At 53.5% G+C, this 11,448-nt stretch overlaps 1 protein-coding gene across 1 annotated transcript; it reads right to left on the bottom strand.

Moving 5' to 3' along the window:
• Positions 1-3,133: 3,133 nt before the first annotated feature.
• On the bottom strand, positions 3,134-5,969 carry LOC120703047 (protein RICE SALT SENSITIVE 3-like). The gene is made up of 7 exons (XM_039987055.1): positions 5,333-5,969; positions 5,137-5,190; positions 4,792-5,028; positions 4,554-4,659; positions 4,358-4,399; positions 4,089-4,145; positions 3,134-3,898 (listed from the first exon to the last, which is right to left on the bottom strand). Exons 1-7 carry the CDS (start codon positions 5,467-5,469, stop codon positions 3,317-3,319), a joined length of 1,215 nt encoding a protein of 404 aa, XP_039842989.1. The 5' UTR covers positions 5,470-5,969; the 3' UTR covers positions 3,134-3,316.
• Positions 5,970-11,448: the final 5,479 nt, after the last annotated feature.

The raw sequence follows: 11,448 nt of genomic DNA, 5'->3' as shown, positions 1-11,448 counted from the left end.
TGTTAAACTAAATACGTAGGACTACCAACTTGATGTTGACCAGATGCGAAGTGTTTAGTTGGAATACTTAAAACTTCAGCGCAAAGGAAGAAGCGAGACTATGTAAACTTGATGTTGACCAAATGAAGAAGCGAGACTATGGTGATGCAGATTGCCAAGAGGCGCCCAATCGCACACTAAAGCCTGGTGCCATACGTTTTCTTTCAATATGTAGCTTTCTATACTTTGGTGAATGATTTTGTACCATTGGTGGGGATCCCCCCGCGCGCTCACACACACACTTTCTAAACTAACATGTCCTGTATTATTCAACGAGCTACTTCATCACAATTTTTTTAGACTATCCACCTAAGTAGGTGGCTTCACCTGGAGGCTTCAAAAGAAGCCTCCAATTAATAATATTAAGATGAGCAATTTTTCTTTTCAAAACACAGTACAAAAGCAGACACTCACAAATGCACGAACACTTATCCTTATGAATACACGCACACAACCTTACTCATATGAGCACTTCCGAGAGACTGAGTCAGCAAATTCTCGGAATTGACGAAGTCACCACTGGTGCCTCGCTATCTATTTTTTTAATCTAATGTTGTAGAAATTTCATTTTTATTTCCATATCTACAAACTACGAGATGGGTGTACTTTTTGCTTAGACTTAGTTGCGTCATGCACATATCACCGTGACATGGGAATTACCTCGTATCGATGCTAGTTACTCTATGACTACCAACATCATGAGATAAGTTCCTAACTGTAAATTTGTCTCGCATCTAATTTTCCAGCTCAAGGTTTCGATTGGGATCCAAGAGATGAGAGGAATGTGATCATACAGGTTCATGCTGAAAATAAACGAAAAAAACAGAAACGCCCCCGGCCATCACTATTTTCCTAACAGTAACACAAAGGCACAAAGCCGTAAAGCCGCTGCTGAGTGCCCCCCGGCCCGGCCCGGCCCTTGTCGGCATGTTAGCTTACCGACGCGACTGTACCATTGCCCCCATTGGCAATCGGCCGCCGTCCGCCAACCCCCAACCACGGTCCTTCCTTCGATCTCTCAGCAGTCAGCTCGCACGCACGTTGTACGCCGCCGCACTGCTCCAGTGCTCCCCCCGTCGCTCCGGCCATCAGCAGCGCGGGGGGCACCCAATGATCACGCGGATCACGGCGAAATCATGTCCCCGGGCGCCAACAAACCCGTCGGCCGTCGCCGCCACCACCGCCCGCCCCCACCCCGACCCGATCGCTCGCCCGCCGCCCGCGGCGCAGCCGCACGGGAAACCTCCTCCCGCTCAATAATTGCCTCGCGCCGACGTGCGCGCCGGGTCCGTATCGCGCCGCGCGGCCAGGACCACGCCGCCGGTGCGCGGCGCGGCGCGCTCGCTCGCCGAAAACGTTGCGCGCCGCGGTCGGCACCGGCAGCGGAACGTGCCGTATCGCTCTCGGCGGCTCTGTAGCTATACAGCCGGGGAGGGTGGGGTGGGGGGAGGTACGCGTACTACGACGGCGCGCGCGCGCGACGGTGGCCACCACCGATCGATCGACGCATCAAGTGGCCGCGCCGTGTCGGCTCGATCGGCAGCGCCGGCCGGGCGGGCGGATGCAGGGCACCCGTGCGAGCCTCTCGCGCGCCGCGCGGAAACGGGGCGCACGGCCGGCACGCGTCTGGATGCATGATCGGGCGGACGTGCGCAGAGGATCGGAGAACCGTGGATCCTGCTCTCACGGCAATCGCCGGGATCTTTCTTTTTCCCGTACGTGTCGGGATAGCCCCGGGGTCAACTCTTTGTACTCCGGCCGGCGATTGGGAGAGACAAGTCAACCGACCCCACGGACGTCGGGCGGACGGGCACGCGCGGGTACGCGCGCGCACGGCGCACCTGCCGACCGTGTTGGGAGCCGGGAACGCCACCGCGCTCGCGCACGCTTCGGCAGGGCGCGGCCGGCGGCGGGGCGAGTGGGCGAGGGCGATCCGCAAGCCGGTCGAGCATGGAGGCCATGATGAGCACGGTCCCGGAGATTTTTAACCGGTGCGCAGGGGGACCAGAGAGACCGCTGGATCATTTCGGTTGACAGGATCGCTGGACCAGAAACTCCCGCGCCGGGTTCTACAGTCTCTCACAGCGCCGGCCCTGCAGGCCAGGCCGTCGACAGAGCCGCGCGATCCGTTAATGGCAGGCGCGAAGAGCCACTACCACTGGGGCCAGGGTCTCACCTCTCACCAGGCGGCCGTTAGCAGTTAGCAGAGACGGCCGGCCGGCCCTGGCTGCCGGTCATCATCATCCCGATCGAGTTTCAGGCCGGCTCGCTACTGTGCCTGGCCCCGGCGGCCCGGCCGAGCCCGGCGCCTTTCCTCAGCGGGGGCTCCTGTGCACGAGCCTCGAGATCGACGACCGGCTCCCAGCACAGTGCCCAGCTCGTCTCTCTCCCTCGCTCGCTCGTTTCCACCACATGTATCACGAGCGCCGGCGGGCGGCCGGGCGAGGCGACCAGTGCACCGCACTGTCGCGGCCGGCCTACTAGCTAGTGGTGGTGGTCTACGCATATGGAGGCACGCAATGGCCGCCGGCGCCTCGATCGCTCGCTCGCTGGGGCTGGTGCTGCCGGCCATGCGTGCAGGGCTCGGCCGGCGCTGGTCAGAATCATCCCGTCCAGGGGCTCCACCTCCACGGTAGCTAAAAGCTCCAGATCGCTGTGCCCCGATCGGACTCGAAAGCAGGTCAAGGAATCGCTGGGCGCCGGGCGCATGATTGGGGAGGACGACGACGCACTCGGGGCGGGACCGGGCCGGGGCCCCAGGAGAGGAGCGGTCAAATGCCTGGTCGAAAGCGCATCGCGGAGGACGGAGGGGTGGGACTGCGGCGTCCGCAGAGGTGGAGGACGGGGCCACGCCATTGCCGCCGTGTCCTCCATCAGGTGTCGCGTCGTCTCACAACACGCACGGACGTCGGTGTCGCGCGAAGACGGCCGTGCGCAGCAGTCCTACTACCTCAGTTCGTATAGCTTTCATAACCGCATACGAAGAATCTGACCTAGTGGCCATTGGCCGGCTGGGTCGAGGGAATGGAATGCAGGGTGCCCTGAGCAGAAAGGTCGAAGAGAGGAAGAAGACGACGAAAACAATGGCGAATGGTTGGGTTAACTGGCCGGTGGTATTAGCATATAGTGGTAATCAACGATTAATGACATCACTAGATGGAGGAGATTAGCACAACCACACCACGCCGTCGCCGTCGCCTACAGATCGACAGACGCGAGCGAGCGCGCGCGCGGTTGAGAGCCAGGGCGGCCTACCTAGCTCCGTAGCTCGAGCTGCCTAAAACCCCTCGCCGGGGTTACTACTGCTGCTACCCACGTTGACGAAGTAGGACGGGATCGGGGTGGTGGCAGCGGCGCCGGCGCCGGCGCCGCTCGTGCTCGTGCTCTCGCCGCCGCCGCTCGCCACCACGTCCATGCCGTGGCACTGCGCGTAGTCGTCCTGATCCTCCTCCACCTCCTTGTTAGCCGGCGGCGGCGCCACGCCGGGCACGGCGGCCCCGCCGGCCGGCGGCTGCGCCTGCGGGGCCGGCACGACGGAGGGCAGCTTGGAGAGCAGCGCCTCGAGGCTGCTCATCGATGGCATGATGTGCATGGACGGGGCGGCCGGCCCTGCGGCGGCGGCCACCGCGGCGCCGTAGGGGTCGTAGAGCTCCAGCGGCGGCCCCGCGGCGGGCGGCGGCATCATCAGGCCCGGCCACCCCGCGGGGGCGACGTCGACCGGCGGCGGCCCCACGCACCCCCCGCCGCCGCCCGGGAACACGCCGGCGGTCGACGGGTGCTGCAGCAGCACCCCCGGGATGCTCTCCAGGTACCCGAACTTGCGGCGGAGCATCACGACGTAGCTCAGGTCCTCCGCCACCTGCGGCATCAACTTGCGCCCGTCAGGCAAGCCCCAACCCACCACGCCGTCGTGTCAGCGTCGCATTGCCAGGAGCGTGCAACGCGGCTGCATGCATGGCACGACACAAACGCCAGCTGCTGCAATGCCTCGGTTCTTGCGAGAGCGGGAGAAGAAAACGACCGGTGAGCGAGCGGTGGAGCGCGCCTACCTTTTTCATGGAGCCGAGCTGCACGACTCCCTCCCTGACAGCGATCAGGGCGATGGTCTGCAGCAAAGCAAGCAGTCAAGAATGAGCGAGAGGGGGAAAAGGGGGAAAGGAAAGCGCGCGCCGGCCGGGCAAAAGGGCCGTGCCATGGCAGCATCAGCTAGCTGGCCATGGCAGCAGAGGTAGGCCGGCCGGCAGAGCTAGCTAGCTGCCGCGTCTGATCGAGAGGGGGGCCGGCGGATTGCGATCTGTCAAGGCCTGAAAGTGTGCACCTGGATTCCGGACTGGAACTGCGCCTCCCACGTCCTCGGATGCTGCAAAAAAGAAAGAAAAAAAGCGCAGGGCATGATCACTCATCACGATCAGAATAACAGATTGTTTGAGAGGTGATTTGCTTGCCTAAAGACATTCAGGAATGGGTTTCATGGCTACTGATCAGTATCAGTAATGGTGGTGCTTGGTGCTTACAGAGTCGGCAGGGTTGCTCCATGAGGCGATGGGGTTGGTCTCGTGCTCCTGGGGCTCCTTGAACACCCACTTGTGGCTGTGGTCCGCCGCCACTTTCCCTATCAGCCTGCAGCAGCAGCGAGCCGCACCATGAACAGGAGGAGGAGGCCCCCGGCCGGCCACCATAATTAGCACGGAGGATTAGATTAACCGGGTAACTGCGGACTAGCTGGTCAGCCGTCAGGCGGCGGCCACCTACCCTTCGCCGTAGTTGTAGATGTCATGCGACATCTTGAAGAAGAGCTCCGGCTGCAGGCCCGGCGGCTGCGGCTGGTGCTGGTGCTGGTGCTTCGCCGCCTCCTGCGAAGCAGCAGCCGCCGCCTCGCAGTCCCCGGCGTACGCCGCCGCCGCCGCCCCCTCCTGGCCGCACGCGGCGGGGGCGGCAGCCACCGCCGCCGCCGCGAAGTTGCAGAACCCGTCCTCCCACGCCAGGATCCTGGGCGAGTAGACGCGCGAGGAAGAAAACAACACACCGAGAAGGATCGGAGAAGGAACGATAGGGATGAGCAGTTGGTGAGCGTGGAGCTAGCTAGCAAGGCCGTACCAGTTCCTCCTGTTGCCTCGGGTCCTGTCGTACGCCGCGCCAGGGAGATCCCATCTGGTCAGCAAATTAAGCAGCCGGTCAGCGGAGGAGGAAGCGCCATGGAAATGGAATGCGCGTTGGCAGCTGGGGTACGGGCAAGCAGGAAGGAGAGGAAGGAGAAGAAGGGGCAAGAGGAGGAGCGAGGGGGGAGACGCACTTGGGGGGCGGGTAGTTCCGGGGCAGGATGCGCCAGAAGACGGCGTAGACCCACTGCGGCGCGTCGCCGGTGCAGAGACTCCGCAGCGTGTGCTGCAGCAGGTGCGTCACCGCCACCGGGCTCAGCTGCTCCTCCATCGCCGCCGGCCGCGCCCGGCGCGCCGCGGCGATCGGCGCCGATCGAGCTCGCCTGACGATCGCCCGCTCTCGCCGCCCGCGGCCCGGTTGCTTCGCTCGCACGGCGCGGGAAGCGGGAGGCGAGCTAGCTGCTGCGCTGGCCGGCTCGGCTCTGAGCGCGCGAACGAAGCTGAAGCCTAGCCAAGAATTTCGGAGGAGCGAGCAGCAGCGGCAAGCACTCCTGCACTAGGCTGCTACTACCAGCTACAGCTAGCCTGCTTCTCTCCTCCCCGGCCGCTTGGCTCGCCTGTGACTTGTGAGGCCAGGCCACCACCGAATGGGCAATCCACACCTGCCCAAAATTTATACTAGTCCCCTTCTCTCTCTCTCTCTCGATCTCTCGATCTCTCGACTGTGTCTTGGTTGCTACTAGTGTCATCACACTACCAGTATTTTAAAGAGCTAATAATGACTCTCTCTCTCTCTCTCTCTCTAGCATGAAGATGGGCCGCCGTGGTCCACGATTTCGCTCGCCGGCACCCGTATCAATCCCGGAAACGCCTCCGGTCATTCGATCCCAACAGCTGTCTCCTTCATCCCCGCACACGGGCTCGGCTCCGGCACAGCGCAGCAGGGACCAGGTTAATTAGCGGCGGCGTCAGATCGCACCGGATCCGCATTAACCCGGCCCCGATACGCGCCGATCGGTGCAGAAGATTAGCAGTCTCTTACCGCCATTAAACTGCAATCTGTGGTAGGGGTACTGCCGGTACTAGGATACTACTACTACTAGGAGGAATAAGGCCGCGTTTAGATCGCGAAATAGTTTGGGTTGGGACACTGTAGCACGTTTCGTTTTTATTTGGTAATTAATGTCCAATCATGGATTAATTAACGTCGTTAGATTCATCTCGTGGTAATCAGTCAGACTGTGTAATTAGTTATTTTTTTAACTACATTTAATACTTCATGCATGTGTTGAAAAATTCGATGTGACAGAAAAGTTTGGAACTTTTTGGGAACTAAACGGGGCCTAACTTTTCCCCGGCCACGAACTCGACGTCCTGCAAGCGAAAATCCATGCAGCTTGGCTCGTAGTCGAGCTCGGACAAGGATGGGGGAGCGAGCGGTGGAGACTGGAGAAGGACCGGTCAGGCTCAGGCTCGGGCAGCGGCCCCCCCTCAACTGTCATTTTCGCTCCACGGGCTGGAAGCTTTGGGACTCATTTTTTTTCTTTCTTTGAATCCCAGAAGATGGGCAGAAAACAAAGGGCAATCGTCTGAAATGCGACCTGCTTGTGGTTTTTGTTCCTGATGTGAACCGGAGGAAGCTCAGGGAGTGTGGTTTCTTGCTTCTTGGGGTTGCAGCTGGAAGGATTCTTTGCCTTGCCATTGCCACAGAAGATGCGCGCTTGCTTCGAACCGCCCGGGGGCCCTCCCTGTACCATGTCCCCTGAAGATTGCGTGATGACCAAAAGGGGGAGTGGTGTGTGTGCTGTCAAGACTCAAGACACAAGCATGCAGCCTTTTTTTTCACACTCCTTTTACAGACCCTGACGCTGAGAGGGAGGAAAATACAGTAGTACATCGGCGAAGGGCCCCAGGCCCTTCTTGACCCTCGACCTCACTCGCATTTGACAACTCGCACCTCACGGTTCACACACCGCTGAAAAGGTCCTCCTCACCCTGCAACAGTGGATGATTTGATTGATCCCCATGAACAGGATGCAAGTCCCAAAGAGAGAGAAAAAAAAAGAGAGGGTTATGGCAGGTAACCATAGTTTACTACTGCCATTATGTATCCTTTGCCAAAGATCCCCTTCAATGGCCTTGCTCATCCCCAAAAAAGCATGGCAAACTTTGGCCATGACTGGGACACCCATCTTGATGATTGACCCCTTGCCTCCTTTGCTAGCATGTGTCAACGTATGCGTGTGTGAGAGTGATAGATGCACAGGTAGAGAGAAAAGGAAGGAAAGGCAGTCGACATACGTGTTGGATAATCTAGAGAGATAGAGAGAGGACAGAGAAAGGTTTCCTTCGATCTCAGGGGGGCGGTGAGTTGATGAAGTTTCACAGGAGTAGCAGCAGGTGATGCACCTAACATGGAATGGAATATGGCTCCGGTGCTGGGCACTGCTGCGTTTTCCACATGCATCGTGCACTGGCAGCTTCTGCGCGAGAGGGACTGGCAGTGGAGCACGGATGGCTTGGGCTAGAAATGTGGTGACTGATGCCAAACAGTTCTTCACATGGACCTATTTTCCCTCGTGTGTGTGCTTTTTTTGGCGACAAGCTAACCATTTTTTTTACTTATATGCAAGCTCATTGTATTGTTGTTCTCCTTTTTTTTACTTGTATGTGCTACAGAAATAATGGGCAGAGATTGGTGAAGAAAGCGTCACCTCCAGATAAACTTTGTTCGTAGAGTCCTGTATGCCAAGACTGCCAGTTTGGGAGCTCGACCCCAATCGGCTGAAACTGGGCTACAGGGGTTTGGTCCAGGACTATCACAGACTTTAGGCCCCAGATCACAACTGGATGGCTGCTGCTTGATACGGCAAGAACAGGCAGCATTCATTCTCCTTGAGTACATTACTCAGACTTCATCTTTTTTTTTCTCTTTTTGTGAGATAACCTAATCTTTCTTAGTTTTGGATTGAACAGTTCTCGCGATTATGGTCGATATCTTTTGCTCTGTCTCTACAGTGGCATGACTCTGAAATGAGAAAAACGACACCCCGACTTGTTTTAGTCTAACATCACCTTTGAAAAAACATGGCAGCAATAATATAATAACGGTCTTTTCAGTCTGTCTATTCCTACATTATGTCAAGTTTGACATGCTTGGGTGGGTTGGTTTTTTAAAAATGTTTATCAAAATCGGATAAGCATAATATTCCACTGTGTTTTCACGTGCTTTATCCTTATTGTCTCGGAAATACACGAGCATGGCAGCTAGAGCTAGATTCATTTAAACAACTATTTTTAGGGAAAACTAGACATATAGCCTGAGCATTTGCGCGGCTAGTATTGAAAATTCAAAAATTTGTATGTCGTTGTATTCTTACTTAAAGATTATTTTTTTTTACCATACATCATGATGTTCATTATCGTAAATTATGTCTTATTGTTAATTAAAACAATTCAACTATGATCTACCTATAATAACAATTTAATTTATTGAGCTTTAATAATATTATGCAGATAATTATTCTTATTTTTATTTTATTTTGATTGATTGTTGTTAGCTTTAGTTTTTATTAATAGTATATATTTGTAACTTATACATAGCTAAATGGTATTTTATATTTAATTTGTTATAATGGCATTGGTGGGTGATTTTTAATTAGGCACAGGGATATTTTAGGCTAATTTTTATCGTAATGGTAGTTGTGGGTAATTTTTATTTTTCTATTTTTCTCCGATTAATGTGAGAATTTCTAGGCCTTGAGAGTGAATGTGGAGGTTCTGTTTGTTGGCCAAATAATAAGATAATATAGATTGCAACATCCTCCCGCAAATGAAAATGAGGGCTAAAAGGTACTCGATCCAAGAAGCCAAACAAGAGCTGAATTGTCCAGTGAATACTGTTAGGGGATCAAAAACGTAAGTCTTGGGTGTTAAACCGTAACAAATTTGAGATATGGGTAGGCTTTTGAATCCCTGGGTTCATGCCTGTTTTGGATGCAATGTACATTCTCTGTTTTTATATATTTGCAAGTCGTATTAGCTTTGTTCAAACTGAAACTTAACAAACTTTCACCAAAATTTATGAAAAAATTATAATATTACAATTCCAAATTTATTTTAGCGAATCCGTCAAGAAATATACATTGATGGTACATATATTGGGTAGTATAGTTGTTATTATATTTTTTCTATAAATTTGGTCAAATTTAGCCAAATTTAATTTAGGAAAATCTAACTGGGTATGCAAATAAAATCAGAGGGAGTATAATTTTCTTTTTCTTTATAACGAGATGCCAGGGATATTGTTTTCAACACTGCAACTGTGCTGCTCTTTGTACTTCCGATTATTTATCAGTTTCCTAGGACTCGCTTTCTTCTATAGTAGAACAGTTGAGTCAGCTGGTTGGTGCCATTGATGAGATGTTGTTTTGTACGGAATTCTTTAAACAAACTAAGGGCCTTTTTAGTTTCCAAAAAATTTCTACAGTATCCATCACATAGAATATTTGGACAACAGTTGAAAAAATAACTAATTATACAATCTAACTGATTAGCACGAGATGAATTTTTTAAACCTAATTAGTCTATGATGGGACATTATTACAGTCAGAATAATACTAATATTAATTGCATACTTTAATTATTCAGATTAAAGTTTGCAATTAATATTAGTATTATTCTGACTGTAATAACCAATTTATATTGGAGTGCCCCTCTATTCTAAAATGTAGGTCGTCGTTTTACTTTTGAGTTATGACCAATTTTTACACAAAATACTATATTAGTACTTATGATATCAAATAAATACACTATCAAGACAAGTATATGGCAGATTTAATGCGACATTTATTTGGCTTTCTAAATGTTGATATATTTTTGTATAAAGTTAGTTAAAGATAAAGAGGGTTAGACTTAGAATAAAACTAAAACAACCTAGATTTTGGAACGAAGGCAGTTGTTATAACTGGGGAACAAGACTATGGGAGAACTTTTGTAATTTGAGAGTGCACAAGCATGCCAACTTTACTAATTTAACTAATTCCCCCTTCTCTTGGGAAAAAGAAAGATCAAGAGGCAGTTAAAAATAGCTTTCCCCCCTCTCCCTCACAAAGGGAACCATACACTAGCTAGAACACGTACCCGAAAGACACGTGAGCACCGAAAAGGCTCTGCGATCCAGTCCACTCCACACACGCATCTGCTGCGCGCGCCTTTGCTCGCGCCGGTCAAAAATGACGGGCAGCTGAGATCGGCCATGCCGGAATCCAGGTCGCCAGTGCATGCGCGCCCCCTGCCCGCCGGGCATTTCCGCTGCCAGTTCCCCAGCAGATCGCCCGCCGTCAGCGAGAAAAAAAAAGGATCCCCCAAAGGCGATCACGTGACACCAGCTAGTGCCGCTGTGTCGCCTTTCCCATCGCCCTCGCCCCTGCCGCCGGGGCCCTCTCCGCGCCGGCAGCAGCTGCGCCGGCCGGCCGGCCGGCCCGTGTCTTTTGGTATGACCGCCCTCCACGCCTCCGGCGGCTCTCTGGCAGCTCGCCCATGCCCAGATCGCGTTATCATGTAATCTTCTTCGCCGATCACCGGCGTTCGGTGGTCGCCGGTGCGGGCGCTCCGATCCATCACGCAGCGGCGGCCAATAAGCTTCGCCGGCGGGGACTGGGTTTGGGCACGGCGATTAGGGCAAACAGTGGCTGAAAACTACGTGTCTAGGCAGCTCGATCGATCCACCGGCCCCATACAACTCTCCGCTAGAGCACGAACGATTAAGGTCAGGTCAGGCGTACGATCGATCGGGACGGCCGGGGTCAGGGGTCTCAGGGATCAGCAGTGGCCTAGCGCTACTGTTCGCTCGCCAGAGGAAGAGACAAATTGAAACCTGCTGCCCATGGGGTCTAAGCATGGAAAGGGATCGCGAGCGTTCGATCGACCAGTAGCGGAGCCGCAGTAGTAGCCCATATGCATGATTGGCGGCCGCATGGCGTAGTAGGGCGCGCCTGTTCATTGCTGAACGCGCGCGCGCTTCTTTATGAGAGGGAGCGAGAGTGACGACGATGAAGTAAAAACATACGCACCTCGAACATTCCGTGCTACAAAATTCGAAACGGCATCACATGTTTTTTTTTTTGAAAAAGAGCATCACATGTTTCATATGGGCAAGTTGAGAGATCGAGACCAAGTTCCGTGACCATCATGAATCATCTGTAGAAGGTTGGTTCACCGCACATATTGTATTAGATTTATCCTAAATTAAATTTGACAGACTTTGATCAAATTTATAGAAAGAAAATAATAATATTTATAATATCAA

This window comes from Panicum virgatum, chromosome 4K, assembly GCF_016808335.1.
Source record: "Panicum virgatum strain AP13 chromosome 4K, P.virgatum_v5, whole genome shotgun sequence".
NCBI lineage: Eukaryota > Viridiplantae > Streptophyta > Magnoliopsida > Poales > Poaceae > Panicum > Panicum virgatum.
This window is presented reverse-complemented; position numbering and strand designations above follow the sequence as displayed.